The 16,482-nt window shown below is 50.9% G+C and overlaps 1 protein-coding gene across 2 annotated transcripts in view; it reads right to left on the bottom strand.

Annotated features, from left to right (window-relative positions):
- Itga3 (integrin subunit alpha 3) overlaps window positions 1–16,482 on the bottom strand; it is a 30,667-nt gene that overhangs the window by 4,374 nt on the left and 9,811 nt on the right. For both annotated transcript variants that reach the window (XM_041664771.1, XM_041664772.1), the window contains exons 4-23: window positions 15,577–15,826; window positions 13,737–13,823; window positions 13,144–13,351; window positions 12,525–12,721; window positions 11,040–11,128; window positions 10,800–10,936; window positions 10,554–10,640; window positions 9,611–9,678; window positions 9,385–9,521; window positions 8,683–8,832; window positions 8,498–8,595; window positions 8,111–8,258; window positions 7,826–7,894; window positions 7,221–7,300; window positions 7,064–7,141; window positions 5,382–5,484; window positions 5,038–5,220; window positions 4,731–4,853; window positions 3,967–4,080; window positions 2,885–2,983 (exon numbers count right to left, since the gene is read on the bottom strand). In XM_041664771.1, the coding sequence (XP_041520705.1) occupies window positions 2,885–2,983; window positions 3,967–4,080; window positions 4,731–4,853; window positions 5,038–5,220; window positions 5,382–5,484; window positions 7,064–7,141; window positions 7,221–7,300; window positions 7,826–7,894; window positions 8,111–8,258; window positions 8,498–8,595; window positions 8,683–8,832; window positions 9,385–9,521; window positions 9,611–9,678; window positions 10,554–10,640; window positions 10,800–10,936; window positions 11,040–11,128; window positions 12,525–12,721; window positions 13,144–13,351; window positions 13,737–13,823; window positions 15,577–15,826 (2,505 nt within the window). The remainder of the gene's footprint in view (window positions 1–2,884; window positions 2,984–3,966; window positions 4,081–4,730; window positions 4,854–5,037; window positions 5,221–5,381; window positions 5,485–7,063; window positions 7,142–7,220; window positions 7,301–7,825; window positions 7,895–8,110; window positions 8,259–8,497; window positions 8,596–8,682; window positions 8,833–9,384; window positions 9,522–9,610; window positions 9,679–10,553; window positions 10,641–10,799; window positions 10,937–11,039; window positions 11,129–12,524; window positions 12,722–13,143; window positions 13,352–13,736; window positions 13,824–15,576; window positions 15,827–16,482) is intronic.

Genomic DNA, 16,482 nt, shown 5'->3' with positions numbered 1-16,482 from the left:
AGCTTTGGCTGCCCTGGAACTTGCCACGTAGACCAGGCTGGCCTTGAACTCACAGAGATCCTTCTGCCTCCGCCTCCAGAGTGCTGGGATTATTGTGTGTGGGTCTGTGCGTGTGAATGCAGGCTCCCATGGAGCTCGGAGTAGAGTTAAAGCTGGTTGTGAGCAGCCTGACGTGTGTGCTGGGAACTGAACGCAGGTTTCCTGCAAGCACGGTGCGCACTCTTAACTGCAGAGCCATCTCTCCAGCTCCTTCTTAGTTCTCTAAGTGTAAGTTAAGTATTTGTATTTCACCTCACATATACTTTTATACTGACGTGTTAAACTAGGCCCACACTTGGTCACGTTCCTTTGGAACTTGTCCTTTCAGCTCGCCTTTCGTTGTACCTAGATTTACCATTTCATAAAGACTAATTTTTCAGATTCATCCTTTGTGACTTTTGGCTTTAATAAAGTTAAAACCACTCCTGGTGGCTCACGCCTTTAGTGCCAGCACTTGGAAGGCTGAGACAGGAGGACTGCTCCAAAAGTTTATGACTAGCCTGGGCTACATCGTGACATTTTTTTGTCCCCCAAACAAATAACGGTGCAGCGAGATGCAGGTAAGGACGCTTGATGCCAATCCTGACAGCCCAAGTCTGCGTGCTCAGCCACATGGGGTGGGAGAAGAGAATCGACCCTACAAGAGCCCTATAGCTTCTGCGTGCACACTGTGGCACACACATGCTCCCTCTTCATAAAAAATACAATTTAAAATAAAAAAAATTTGGAGCCAAGGACCAGTGGCACACACCTTTAATCCCAGCACTTGAGAGGCAGAGGCAGGCGGATCTCTAAGTATGAGGCCAGCCTCATCTACAGAGTGAGTTTCAGGAAAGTCAGGGCTACACAGAGAAACCCTATCTCAGAGAAAAAAAGGGGGGCTGGAGAGACGGCTCAGCCCCTGCTCTTACAGACGTAAGTCCCAGCACCCACAGGGTGACCCACAACAGTCTGCTAACTCTTGTTCCAGGAACCACACCCTCTTCTGGTCTTCGAACGCACTGCATACCTGTGATACACATGCATGCAAGCAAAATACTCATACACAAGAAAATAAATTTTTAATTAAAAACCAAATACATAGTTCACTCTCCCCATGGTTAAGGGTTACTATTAAATTATTCTGTTTTCTCTTCTGGAACACATTTAATTCCAAATTTTAAATACTTCATTTAACCTCAAGGCATTTTGTTGGTGGTGTGAGGTAACTTGTCTTTCTTTCTCAAATATGTTCTAACTCTTCTAATATCTTGAACTCTTGGTCCTCCTGCATCATCCCGAATCCTGGGATTATAGACCTGTGCCACCACGACCTTTCTTATGCCCTCACTGAGAATGCATCTCAGAGCTGGCGAGAACGTCAGAGTGTTTTCCTTGCAGACAGATGACCTCCACATGGCCACCATAGCATGCCTGCCTCTCTCACCCACACATCGGTATAATAAATCATTTCCTTTTTTTAAAAAAGCCCAGGCATCGTGACACACGCCTTTAATCCCAGAGGCAGAGGCAGGGGCAGGGGCAGGAAGATCTCTGTGAGTTCAAGGCCAGCCTGGGCTACAAAGTAAGTTCTAGGCCAGACAGGGCTACATCATCAGACCCTGTCTCAGGAAGGAGGAGGCAGTCTTTAACACGGACTGCATTTTTTGTCCCTTGTCCCTTTCTCCACTCTTCTTCATTCCGTGGAGTCGGAGTGTTTCGGCAAGCTCCCCTTCACCCCGCGCTGTGTATCTCCTGTGTGTTTCCACTAACATCCTTTCCACAACAAATTCTTAGCAATCTGTCATAATTCTTCCAGCTGTCACTTAGAACATTTCCCCCCTTTGGAATTTCCTGAATCTGACTTGAACTGGAATAACTTGAAAAGATCTGACAAAGAGAGACGATTGGCTTTTTCTCCCTGCCCATAATTTACTTTTGTTGTTGTTGTATGTTTATTGTTAAATGTTATCCCAATGGGCTCTCTAGCCATATATACAAATGCTGTTCTTGTTCAGGATTTGTTTGATTGGTTTGAGTTTTTGTGAGACAGAGTCTTGCTTTGTAGCCCAAGCTGTTCTTGAACTCCCCGAGTTGCCCAGGCGAGCCTCAAACTTGAGTTAGTCCTCTGTAGCAGCCTCTAGACTACCCCTCCAAGATCAGCCCTTTTAAATTTATTTGTTTGTTTGTTTGTTTGTTTTTCGAAACAGGGTTTCTCTGTGTAGCTTTGGAGCCTGTCCTGGAATTTATGCTGTAGACTAGGCTGGCCTTGAACTCACAGAGATCCACCTGCCTCTGCCTCCTGAGTGCTGGGATTAAAGGTGTGCATCACTATGCCCAGCCTCCTCTCTCTTTTAAAATTGTGTGTGTGTGTGTGTGTGTGTGTGTGTACACATACACGCGTGCCCTTCTGGAGGCTAGAGATCAACGTTGGATGTCTTCCTCTGTCATTCTCTATCTTTTTTGCCTTGAGGCGGGGTCTCTCACTGAACTGGTAGCTGTTTGGTCTACACTGGCTGGCAGCAAGCCCCCAGCATTCCTCTGCCTTCCCTGGCCTACAGCCTGAAGTTTCAGGCATGTAGTTAAAAGCTTTTAACTAGGTGCTGTGAGCTGAGGATCCAAATCCAGATTTTCATGCTTGTAGAGCCACCTCCTCATCCCCTCACTTTTAGTCTTGAGACAGAGTATCAGTAAGTTAAATTCACTCTATAGCCTGGGAAGACCCTTCACGGCCCTTCTGTTTTGTCTCCCAGAAACCAGGATGGCAGGCTCATACCATCAGGCCCAGCATCGGCGTTCTCTTAGAGATGCCCTGTGCTGTGTGGCCTGGCCTGAGACCGCTGCTCTTGTTAACACACCCACTCACCCATGTGGTCTTGTTCTCCATGTTGATGGTAGGGATGCTGGTTCGTAGGAACAAAGTGGCCCAGCCATCTACCCTGACTCTGTCAAAGTCTCTGTAGTCCTAAAGGAAGACAGAGGGGTCAGGGCTAGCAGCTGAAGCCTCTCAGCCTCCCTGCTTCAGTACCCTGCAAGGCCCTGCATCCAGCCTCTTCACGCACACAATGCATGTCACTCACTACTCTGTGCACTGGGTCCTGTGCTGATGCTGGGACAGCAGAGACGGGGAAGGTCACAGTCTAGGTCAGGCTCAGGGATTAAATCTACCCAGCACCTGTTTCTGGCACATAGCCACACCCCCATCATTTGCCTAGGTGACTTCTGTGATCCCATGTTGGAAACTGAGTATTTATCACAGAAACCAATTACATAGACCAGAACAATTGAGTCTAGTCCTAAAAAAAGGTCACACTAGGTAGCAAGGGAAGGCTGGCATGAGAGTCACCATAACCTATCCAGGCAGGACAGATGACCCTTGCGACTTCTGAGGAAGTTCTGTATAGTGTGGAAGCAGAGTGGACTCCAGCTGCTGAAGCTACACAGGATCTCAGGGGTGAGAAGTGAAGGTCGATGGAGACCTTGATGGCTGAACAGGGAATTCACACACAGAGAGAGACAGAAAGAAAGCAGGCATTCCAGCAGGGGGGGCCCAGAGGCAAAGGCACCGCGGTAGAATGTAATGGACACACGAGAGGTCATTTTGGAAGCTTTATACATGCACACACAGACACGCAACCATTACACGGATATGGCCTATACCAACAGACACACAACTGTGCAGAACATGACACTGTTTTACACCACACACATACACACACCACACACACACAGTACATACACCACACACACATACCCCATACACACACACACTACACACACACACCACACACACCACACACACAGACACAGCACACAGACACAGCACACACACACCACACCACACATAGCACACAGACACAGCACACACCACATACACACACACCACTGGCTGTCACCGACCCTCCCTGCCATTCTCCTCATCCAGGAGGAGGACAGTGGAGCACTAACCTCGATGAAGGTGCTGTTCCACACCCGTGCCTTCACAGTCACGTTGGTGATGTTGGAGGCATCAGGAAGGGGGCACTCCAGCCACACACAGCGGGCACGGCCACTGGCACAGGTCTGACGTGGACAGGAGATAGACAGACATAAGACTGCCTGGCTCTCCAGACTTGATGTTGCCTCTGCTAACCTCTACCCTTCTAGACCTCATCCTACCCCGAGTGACAAAGGGTTTTGTACATTGCTTTGCTCATGTGTGTTCCTCTACTTCTTAAACATACATTCAAGGTACATTCTTGGGCTAAACTCATCTCAGGGAACACGAATAGGAGCATAGACCCTGCTCAGGCTGCCAAGTCCCAGCCTCAGAAATCTCCCCCAAGCCAGGTACTTTGCGTGTTGTCAGTTGGCTTGGGATACCCCTTCAAGCTCTCTGGCCAGTTATGCCTCCCCTGGGTCCCCATGTTTGCTTCTCAACCTCTTCCTGCGTAGGACACTCTGCTCTACACTCTACCCCAAATGCCCAAGCAAAACAGCCCCCAACAGGGTGTGAGGCCTTGGAATCCAGTCCGCAGCTCCCCTTTGAGTCCACTGTGATGGATCCTCCCTGAGGCCTGGCAGGAGACTCCTGAGGCCCAGGTCCACAGCACCCCTTTAGACCTGTATCTCTGTGTGAGTGGTCTCTGGCTGCCTTGCTTCGTGGGCCCCTGATGCCCACTTGCCATGTGACAGGCTGCGTTGTCTTGCCCACCTCTGCCCTGGTCACTCACCAACAGAGTCTCAGATTTGGCTTTTTTGGCAGCAGCCAGTGTGACAGGTGGGGGGCCCTGTTCTCCCCCGGGATCCAGCTGTCTCCGCCTGCGCTGTGGAGAATGTGGCTTGTCTCCGGGGTCCTGAAGAGGGCAGAGATTTGTTGGGGAGGCAGAGAGAGAGAGAGAGAGAGAGAGAGAGAGAGAGAGAGAGACTAGCTGATGGGAGACAGGGGAGGGGACTGAAGTGGCCGGGGAAGACACTGGCTTTCCTGCCCTCTGGCATGCAGATAAGGTGTACATGGAGCATCCCCACCGATGAACTCACAGAGAGAGTAAGGTTGAGAGGGTTGACGAGGCTTCCAGGTGGCTGGCAGGGCCAGGACCCATTGCTATGGATGATGATCTCCGTGGGGTACAGCAGCCACTTGCCATTGGCGACTTCATAGGGCCATTCCAGACCTAGGACCAGTGTGCCCAAAGCCGCCAGCCCATCTCCCACTGGGCTCACCTGTGGGCACACATGACCTGTGTGTCATGATTACCAACTTTTGGAAAACTCTCTACAACTCAACAGCCCTCCACCTGCCCATTTTTGAACCCTGGACCCAGAACAATGTCCCCCTTGCCTTTCATAAGCGCCTCCAGCCAGGACCCCAGAGGTGCCCTTACCTGGAATTCGTATTTCAGGGGACTGCCCACATCCTCCACAGTTTTCATGCCAGCCTCACCCATTACTGTGCCACCGAAGAAGCTCTGTAGCCGATGTGTCATCCTAGGATAAGAAAATGACCTGCATCAAGGGCTGGAGAGATGGCTCAGTGGTTAAGAGCACTGACTGCTCTTCCAGAGGACCTGAGTTCAATTCCCAGCAACCACATGGTGGCTCACAGCCATCTATAATGAACTCATGAGGCCACAGCCCTGCCAGAGGGGACTGCAGTGCTGAGGCTGGTTGACTACGGGTCCCCTTAGGTATAAGCTCCAGTTCTATCACACACCAGTTGTGTGGCCTTACACAAATTACTGATCCTCTCTTAGCCTCAGTTTCCTCGTCTGTAAGGTGGAGCTAGCAATAGCTGGCACAAGGCAAGGATGCAGTCAATAAGATGTCTACTGGGGGGCTGGAGAGATAGCTCAGAGGTTAGGAGCATTGACTATGCTTCCAGAGGTCCTGAGTTCAATTCCCAGCAACCACATGGTGGCTCACAACCATCTGTAGTGAGATCTAATGCCCTGTTTTGATATAAAGGCATGCATGTAGATAGAACACTGGTATACATAAAATAAATAAATCTTTTTTTTAAAAAAAAAAAAAAGATGTCTACTGGGGCCGGGCGATGGTGGCGCATGCCTTTAATCCCAGCACTCGGGAGGCAGAGGCAGGCAGATCTCTGTGAGTTCTAAACCAGCCTGGTCTACAGAACTAGTTCCAGGACAGGCTCCAAAGCCACAAAGAAACCCTGTCTCGAAAAACCAAAAAAAAAAAAAAAAAAAAAAGATGTCTACTGGGCTCTCAGAAAGGTGGGGGAAGGGTTGAAGAGATGGCTCAGGGGTTATGAGCACTTATTGCTCTTCCAAAGAACTCGGGTTCAGTTCCCAGCATCCACAGCATGGCTAGCAACCATCTGTAACTCCAGTGTCAGGAGCTCTGACACCCTTTCCTGCCCTTCAAGGGCACCAGACACACATATGATGCACACACACATGCAGACAAACACTCATACACATAAGATAAAGTGAATCAAAGACAAAAAGAGCTGGCTAAGGAGGTGGCACAGCGGGTAAAGCGCCTGCTATGCTAGTGTGAGGTCCTGAGTTCAAATCCCCCTAGAGCCCACTTAAAAGCCGAGTATGGTTGCAGACATCTGTAGTCCAAGTGCTCTTAACGTGTGGTGGGTAATGGAGACCGGAGGGTCTCTGAGGAAACGCTAGTCAGCTAGCCCGGCACACGCTTTCCGGTATATGCAACGGCCAACAGCAAAGAGACCCAGTGACTCATAGGGTCCTCTGACTTCTACATGTGTTCCACAGCATGCACATACCTGCATTCTCACATGTGTACATGCAAACACTCGTCATACATATATGCACATACACACAGATAAATATCCAGAAAATAAAGCAGAAACATTCAAATGAAGGGCAAAGACCACCACCTTAGCCCCAGGTGTTAGTTCTGCCCTTGCCACCTGCCTTGCAGGAAAAAATAATACAACTCTCATGGTTATTAGGAAAAGATGACCCAGGAGGACACCAGACCAAGAGAAGTGTCAGAGGGGCTTAGGAGACACCTTGAGGGTAGGGAGGCCCTGGCTCAGGCACAGAGGACTAGGGGACAGCGCGGTACCCACAAGTTGAGTGAGGCCTGGAGCGTGTAGTCCACCTGCAAAGTCAGGGTCATGGGCTGCAAGTTGTCCTGGTGACTTGACCTGAGGAGAAGACGCAGGCGGTAAGGAGACCAGGACATGAGCTCTGCCCTGACCAAACTAGCTTTTCAGGATCACTCACGTGGAGAGCTGCAGCTGCACCTGAAGGTCCCTTGTGTGCAGGGTCACCCCAATGACCTCAAAGGCAATGAGCAGCTCCATCTAGCACAAGGGTCAGGGTAACAGAAAGGAGCATTGAAACGCAGCAGGGGGCTATGGCATGGCAGAGATCTAGACAAGGGACCTCCATCCCTCCTCCTTATCCATCCCTGGTTCCATGTCTCTTCTTTGGGTGACATCATTGCTACTGGGTGAGGGTGGGGGGGGGGGGTCTCTGCTACTTTGTATAACCTTAAGCGGGTTACTGAAACTTTCTAAGCCTGTGCTTCCCACTCTGTGAAATAGCTTTTATATCAGGGGAAATTGAGATGTGGCATCAGATAAGAGATGGCATTAGGTGTAGAAAAAGAACCAAAGAGGTCTCCTCGCTTGCACCTACCCTAGAATCATGCATAGTTCCCTAGTGGCTCCATTTCTTAGTCCCTTGGCCTCTTCTCACCCCCTGCTCGGCCTTCCCCTCCTCCACTTTGGTTCTTTGCTTCAAGAAATCCCATGAATCGGGCAGGTAAGACGGCTAGGAGCTCGCCCGAGGACCCTCCAGGAGTGGAGGATGTGGCCGGGTCTCACCCTCTGGTTCCGTTTGAAGGGGTTTCCTAGCTCACACAGGATGGTCTCGTTAGCTTGGCAGGTCCCGGACTGAGGAAAGAAAGTAAATAAAGTCAGGGTTTTGCTAGTCTTCCGTCTACTACGGAGCACGGGTTGAACTCCTAGAGGTTGTGTAAAAGTAGTCCAGTCCCGGAGGAGGTCAGCACACCACAACAAACGATAATTTATATTATACCGTATGCCGTACGCATTGGGGGTGCAAATAGGAAGCCAGGTTTGGGCTGAGCCTGGACGGTGGGTACTCACTGGGCGCACTGAGGACAGTAACAGGGCGGGTGGCACCTCCAAGGTGAGCAGTGCCTCGTGGGCATCTTCCCCAGCACGCTCGTGGCTCGGCATATTGGTCACATTGATGCTCAAGAACAGTTTCTTGGTGTCTCTGCTGTACTGGAGCCTGAAGAGAGGAGCACAGAACTAAGCCAAAAGCTCCACCTCCATTAGGCTCCGCCCCTTGTCCGGGGCTGGGAAAGCCACCGCTGGGCCAACCAGGCTGACCATTCAGTCTTAACAGTGCACATTAAAGCCCGTCTCCCCATATCCACCCTAATCCTGGCCAGTGAGGCCTCACCCCAATTCCGCCAGCCAATGAAGCCCCGCCTAGCCTTTAACCAATCAGCATCCTCCAGATACCACCTGCTTAGAGGCTGCAGTTGCTCAGACACGAAGGCGGCTCGCATCTGCAGGTTACTGTCGCACTTGTTGTCCGGCCCGCACTCCTTCTGGAAGTGGACCTGGGGACAGTGGCAGCTTTGAGGGGACTGCACCCCCTATTACTGTCTGACCCCACAGCCCTCCTGGCCAGGGTAGGCTCTGCTCACCTCAGTGTGGTTCTCCAGAGCCTGTGCCTGGTTAAGAACTGGGTAGGCATCCAGAGACCGCATGCCCAGCTTCAGGCGATCGGGCATGCGCAAAGGTAAGGAGTAGTTCATGGCAATAACGATGGGACGGAGTTTATCACGGACATTGTCCTGGGAAAGAGGGTGAGGTGAACCCAGCCCCCAAGATGGATCCTCCTAGCTTGCTAAACCCTAGCCAGACTAAACCCCAGGGGGGAGCTAGGGTTCTCTCTACCCTGAACCCCCAAGTTAAGCTGAATCTGCACTAATCCAATCACCAAATTGAGTCCTACGATCTTGTACTGCCCCAAATCCCCTGAGATAGCACTTTTTCTTCCCATAGATGGGTGTTCCCCTTTACTTCACGGATCTCCAGGTTCTCTTCCCCGGACACCATGATGTCTCAGAGAGGAACTGAGCTCGTCCTGAGTCGGGGACACATTCTTCAAGACTGGACCAGAGCCAAGACCTCTTTTCTAAGGTAATAAGCCCTGACCCCATCTCCACCCCGGGGCTGATCCCTCTCCTAACATGTGTGCGGCTACCATCCCACCAATCCCCATCCCCCATTCCTCCCCAACCTCTGTCTTTGGGGATACCCCTGTCCCTCAGCTTTGACTTAGAGGACACTGGCCACCTCTTCCAGAGATCTCAGAGGCCACATCCTGCCCTACAGTTCCTCACCATCAGTAGTAATTCCAGTGTCTGGCAATGCATCTCCGGCATGGAGAAGAAACCATGAAACACAGCCGATTGGCTGCTGGCAAATCGGAGCCTGGGGGGCCGGCGGTCCCGGTCAGCCTCCAGTGTGTACGCCAGGGCTGCAGACAGACCCAGCAGTCAGTAGGTGGCCAGGTGAGCATCCCCCACCCCACCCCTCCCACCTGAGCACCCTGTGCCCAGAACTCACTAATGTTCCGCCTGTAGTTGGGGTTCCCAGCACTTTGGTTGTAGGCAAAGCACAGCTCCACCTGAACACTGTTGGGAGGACGCAGAGCAGGGCCTGGTCACAGTGGGAGGGACAGCCATGTCCTACTTCTCACTCTTGTGCTAGGCAAAGGGGACTCAGGACCCTTGTGGGGGGAAAGTCAGGAGCAAAACTGGGGCGTCTACAAAGCTGTGGTGACTTCATCGTTTCTAAAGGTCGCCAGTGAGGAAACTGAGGCCCAGGGAACAGGATTTGTCTGAGTTATTAGGCAACTGGTGGCCCAGCCCAGGTCTCGGGACCTCCGGATCTTCCTTTTGTCCCCCATCCCCTGCTGTTCAGCTCACTGTCCCCTTTTGCTATCAGGCTGATATCCACAGAAACCCTCAGGTCCCTATGATCTTTACTACTTTGGTCTTTACTACTTTCCTCGCAACTTTTTGTTTTGTTGAACACTTGAGGTACAGCATCCTGTGCTTAGAGCTTTTTTAAAAAAAAATATTATTTCATTTAATTATCTCAAGAACTCTGTGAATTAGTCATTACCGTTTATATGTTATCTGAGACTCGGACTAATTATTTGCCCAGGGTGAGTCTCATTCCCCACACCCATGCACCTAAGAGCATTCCTTTCCCCTTCCTCCCAGCCCTCACTCCTCCGAGTCCTCCCTGCTCTCCCCCAGCAATGAGTGGCTGGGCTTTAAGCCAGATGGTACGGAGCTCCAGTTCCTAACCCTGTGCTCACACATTAGCCCCTGCAAGGTACTCTGACTTGAAATGATATCGGAGAGGGGAGGTATTGCTGGCCCTAGACTCCAGCTGCTGATGCTGGGGTGTCAGGAGTGTCCAGAAAGGGCTTGGGGCCTGAAGCCTTGCTGGCCTGCCTAGACATAGAAGTGGGGAGGAAGAACTGGGGTGACAATCTCACCAGGAGGTCGGTGTACAAAGCGAGGGGTCCAACACAGCTGGCCTGGCCACCAAGGTCCTTTGAAGAATATTGATGACAGGTCGAGCCCTATATTAACAAGAAAGCGGGTTGAATTAGTATTTCTTGCTTATCCCAGGCCAGGGCTGGGGCTCAGTTTTCTGTGGATCACTGCAGGTGGGCAGGGCTGAGGCTCATACAGACGAGGACAGAGGAGAGGCATGCCCTACCAACAGACTCCTAGCTCACCGTAGCAGCACAATGTGGTCTGACAGGCTTCCCACTAGCAGGTCTGGATAGAAGTTTTCATCCACATCCATCTTCCCACTCAGAGAGTAGCCGAAGGTGGACAAGCCAGGCAGTCCGAGTTTCTCTCCGTGGATTATCTGAAGCCAGGAGGAAGTGGAAGGGACTGGCTCAGAACCATGCTTGGAGGAGGAGGCGGCCCTGGGTGATAGGGGTATCTGACTGGTCATTGTGCATTCCTACCTGCTGGGGCTGCCTGAGGAGCCCCCTGGAGCTGCTGTGGTAGATGTACACTGTGCCCAAGCCCTCAAATGGGGCTCCCACAGCAATGTCTGGGGAGGAAAGACAGGGCAGAGTCACCAGGCGTTCCAGGCTCCATAGCCCCTTCACTCTCTACTGTAGACCACTGAGCCCAGTGTGGCAGTGACCTCACACTGGCAGAAGTATTCAGAGCAACAGGGAACTTCATAGCTTCAGAGCTCTGGTGGGAATGGAGGTTAGGGAAAGCGGAAAAAAATCTTCCTCAAAGTCAGACAACAGATCAGTGCCTCAGACAGAGCTGTGCCCCACGTTCCCCAGCTTAATCCAGTTTCCCACTTCCCTTATTCCCCCATCAATCACTTCTCCAGACACCCTGGTTCTCCTAATGACATTTACTCTCAAGACCAGAAAAGAAGCCACTCCCCACTGGTAACTGCCAGCGCTCACAGCATCCATTCCACTTGAGCCTTACAAGAATGCTGAGGGGGTATCTGTTATTATTTATCCCTTTATAGATGAGCAGACAGAAATCCCGAGGCCACACTGTCAGGAACCTGGATTATAACAATACTACAATGCTCAGTACAGTGGACCTTCAAGTGTCAAGACTGTTAAAAAGCTAAGCAGTGTTTCCTCAAACTCAACGCATTTTATGATCCTAATCTTTGCCAGACTCATCTGCTACATTTGATCTGAGAAGGTCTACGTAACCATAAAGGAAGTCAGGGAGCATACGTGGACCCTAAGCTGAAAACACAGATCCTTGCTTCGGTGGGAAGTGCTTGCACCTGTTGGCTGACCTTTCTCACATCCGCTTCTGCCTCTTAAGAAGCTTTGCCTTCCCTTTAGTTCTCAGCTGTGTTCTGGGAAGCTGAAGTTGTCAGAGAACTGATGTGTGGCGAGCTAAGTGCTCCCTCAGTAAACCGGCTCACTAAAGTGTCCTCCCCGTGACTTCTCCCCGGGTCTGACTGTATTGTTCTCCGGGTCCCACAGAGCACCTGCAAGGCAATGCCACTAAGGTGCCCTCCTTGTCCCCATCCTTTCTCATCACTTCATATGGCAAATCTCTGATCCTACCACACCCCTCCAGAATCACCCTCCAAAGTGCCAAGCCTTCATATAGCATCCTTGTTCTAACCATTTCTCTGGATACCTCCCCACCCTACTCTCTCTGTGACCCAGATAGAAAAGCCCCATTTACTCTGCCTGGCTTTCAGAGCATCCGCCGGCCTGTCCCCAGCGTACACTTCAGTAGTGTATATTACATTGAAGTTCCTATGCTCGGGCTATTTGTTCCTCTCTTCCGTGCAATCTCAGCCCAACCACTTATGGCCCACTCAGGCGAGCCTCTGCAGCATCATCTGCACAGCCTCTCTAGCATCCCTTTGAGTTGTGAGTCCTGTCAAGCCTGGGATGCAATTGGTGCTCAGTCAGTGGGGGTGCTGAAGGAGGGGTACAGGCTCATACCCTGGAATCCATCCTGGTTGATATCACCAATGCTGGCTATAGAGATGCCAAAGCCAGAGCGACTAGGGCCGTGAAGCAGGAGGGAAGGTTGATCCGGGAAGGACGTGCCCGCCTGGTTCATGAAGACATAGACAGCACCCCCTACCTCCTCTTTCCGTTCGAAGTAGTAGGGAGCGCCCACCAGGAGGTCCTGCCACCTGCGCAGAAGAGTGGGAACGGGAGTGTGAGGTTGGCCCCTGCCTCCGTTTAATGAGTATGATTTTGCTGGGGCCCTGCAACCGAGCAAATTACACACCAGACCACAGGCCACGAAGAAAGCCCCCAAGACCCATCAAACAGTAAATTCATGTTATGGAGAAATCATGCAGGCAGAGACCACAGCCGAAGAAGCTCCTACCCCATTGGCACCTTAGGGATGATAGGCATGAAGGACAGGTACAGACAAGCAAGCATGGGTGTCATGCAAATGACATGCAGATGTCCAGACTCCCACAAAGTGTGATTGCAAGATGCTGCACACAGTGAATGTGTGATGCAAAGCTTCCTTCTCGGACCTAGCCTGCCACCCCCCACCTTTCTCTCTGGTCCCAGAGGATGTCCCACGACCCAAGATTCTCACCCATCATTGTTCAGGTCTGCCAGAGCAATGGCGCTGCCAAAATAAGCGCCCACCTGCGTGCCCTCCAGCACCTGCCTCCTCCGCAGGTCTCCACCTGACTCTTGGCTCAGCAGGAAGACAGCGCCCATATGTTGGTGCCGTGGGGCACCTGTCACAACAGTGATGTCCTTGGGGTGGAGGATGGCGCTGCCTACCTGCACCGTGTACCCTGGGATGAAGAGGAGGTAGGTGTTCAATCAAGGACCCAGTAAATGTGTCCCCTTCTATGCTGGACCTATCCCCCCATAGTTGCCCATCCTCTTATTAGCTCCTATTCCTCTGTGCCAGCTGAGCAAAAAAGTGGGCTCTGGGGGCAGGGTAGCCTCCCTCGCGTACTGGACTTGGAGCTTCACGACACAACCAGCTTTGCATCTGGAAGCCTTGGACCAGAGTCTCCCATGCAGGTGGTACTCAGTAAGTGTGTGCTAATTGAGCTAAATGCCACATCTTCACTGCAGTCTCACACCACAGCACACCAGAGGTAAAAGGGCTAGTATGTTAGGGATCAAGTTGCCTTCTCCCATCCTCCCAGTGGGCCACCAGCACCAGTTTACCAATATAGAGGTTTCCTTGGTCCTCGGAGCCCTTGTAGCTATATTCAGATAAATCCCAGTCCTTCCGCTGAATCATGTAGCTGTTTCCTGCAGAAAGATCAGGGAAGAGGAGCAAACACTATGGGTCACTACCTTTCCCCTCTACCGTGCCCACCTCTGTGAACAACACAATGATCCCTTTCGCGTGTGAGCGCCACCACCTCTAAGTCACTGCCTTTGTTTGCTTGTTTGTTTCTTGAGACAAGGTTCTTCTGTGTAGCCCTGGCTGTCCTGGAATTTACTCTGTAAAGCAGGCTTACCTCAAACTCAGAGATCCGCCTGCCTCTGCCTCCCAAGTGCTGGGATTAAATTATGCACCACCATCACCTGGCCAATAAATCACTTCCTCTTTAAGAATTTTGTGATGAGGGAGGGGGCATGGTTGGAGAGATGGCTCAGTGGACAAGAACACTGGCTGCTGCTCTTCTAGGAGACCAAGGTTCGATTCCCAGTACCCACGTGGTGGTACACAATGGTCTGGAACTCCAGTTCCAGGGGATCAGACAGGTCTTGAGCTCATGATCCTCAGGCCTCAGCCTCCCAAGTGTGGGCATGTACGTTACACCTGGCTTACGAGATCGTAGACGTGGGTGTTTTGTTGTCTGTACACCACCTGCATGTAATGACTGCAGAGGCCAGAAGAGGGCATCAGGTCTCCTGGAACTGGAATTACAGACAGTTTCTAGCCACCTAGTGGGTGCTTGAGCCGCCTCTCCAGCCTTTTAAGCAAATCTTGGGACAGTGAAAGCTTCTATGACCTCAGAAGGGCAGTCCTGTGTGTATTGACCTGAAGCATGGCTTCTCGCTTATGGTGAATGAAAAGTGGGAGAGCAGAACATTTCATTCGACCCTGTTTGTTTTTAAGATGGTAAATAGTAAAATAAGGGGCTGGAGAGATGGTTCAGAGGTTAAGAGCCCTGGCTGCTCTTCCGGAGGTCCTGGGTTCAATTCCCAGCACCCTCGGTGACTCACAACTGTCTGTAATGAGATCAGATTCCTTCTGCTGCTACTCATGAAGATGGAGCACTCATATACATAAAATACGAGAATAAATAAATCTCTTAAAAATCATTAAAAAATACTAAAGTAAATGTGGAAGGAGTCCTAAGACACTGTGAACGTTGGGAAATGGGATGAGGGAGGGTGGGGGAGAGGAGGGGCATTTTTAACTTTTTTCCCTTCTCAATTTGTGGTACTGAAGATTGAACTTAGACCCTCCCACAAGCCAAGCTAAATGCTCTGCCACTGAACTCGGCACTGTCCTCCCCTTTTATCTTGAAACAGGGTCTTGCTAAGTTACCCATGCTGGGTCTGAACTCATTGTATATCCTAGGCAGGATTATGGCATCCTCCTGTCTCAGTCTACAAGCAGCCCGGACCACAGGGTAGTGCTACTTTTTTGCTGACCATTTTTGCTTTTAATTCTAACAAGTCCTAAACTGGATTTTAGTGTCCACACCAGAAGCGTGTTTGTAACAGTTTCCCAGCTGATGTCAGACAGGCCACAGTCCAATTAGGTTTCCTTATTTCTCTCTCTCTCTCTCTCCCTTCCTTCCTTCCTTCCTTCTTTCCTTCTTTCCTTTCTTCTTTGTTTTTATTTATTTATTTGTTTGTTTGTTTCTAAGACAGGGTCTCACTATGTAGCTCTGGCCGTCTTGGCACTCTCTGTAGACCAGGCTAGCCTCAAACTCAGGGTTTTCACCCTGGAAGTGCAGCCTCTGCCTCCCGAGATTAAAGACTTGTCCCAGTGACTCAGTGGGGCTAGGTGTTTTCTGTTGCCCCTCCTTTTCCACGTTCCCACCTTTCCAGTTGTAGGCACCAGGGGCACCGAAATACACGGTGTTCTGGGTGAAGCCACCGCTGGTGCCCAGCTGGCACATGCCGGTCTGCAAGTAGTCGGTGTTGCTGTTACACATCTCGTTGTGGTAGGTCTGCCAGTCATCGCCGGGGTCCAGCTGTAAGTCGTTGCCACGCACATAACACTTGCCCACCATACGCCGCTGGTCTTCTGTGCCAGACCATAGCACCTGGGTATAGCGATGGGCACAGACCTAGGGACCCACAAACACACACACACAGCTTTAGCCAGGATCAGGGAACCCATGGCAAGCTACGTCTCTCACCCGGGGCACTGCTTGCTTGGTGAGTCGAGGGCCGAACAGGAACTCTGGCTTCTTTGTCTTCCTGTGGGGCTACTGAAACTTGTACCCCCTTTCCATTATTGAGAAATCAAGGGTCAGGAGCAGATCTGGAGAAGCTAGGAGCCATAAATTTGAGAGTAGCTTAGAGATCTTGGTGAAAGGAATTGGAGAAGGGTGAGGGAATGTGGGGCTTTGGCTCCTGGGTCTAAAAGGAGCTATTTTCAGAGAGATTAGGGGACTCGCTGTTCTTGTCCCCAGATGACCCTGTTGTTTAGTGAGAGGATCATTTAAAATAATAATAATAATAATAGCATTAGCAATAGCAGTGAACAGTTATCGAGTACTTACTATATGCCAAGCACAAGTGCAAGCTCTTCTCATATAATAACTTTTAAATTCATTTTTATCTGATTTTTTGTGTATAGGTGTTTTGTGTGCATGTATGTCTGCACCATGTGCACGTTTGGTGCCTGCAGAAGCCCGAACAGGGCCTCAGATCCCCTGGAACTGGAGTTACACACTGTAGTGAGCTGCCATGTGGGTGCTGGGAATTGAACCCCACTCCT

The sequence above is a fragment of the Microtus oregoni genome, unplaced genomic scaffold, assembly GCF_018167655.1.
Source record: "Microtus oregoni isolate MIOR12 unplaced genomic scaffold, Mior012 000015F_ref0000493, whole genome shotgun sequence".
Taxonomy (NCBI): domain Eukaryota; kingdom Metazoa; phylum Chordata; class Mammalia; order Rodentia; family Cricetidae; genus Microtus; species Microtus oregoni.
The sequence above is the reverse complement of the archived record's forward strand: the minus strand, read 5'-3'. Positions and strand labels throughout refer to the sequence as shown.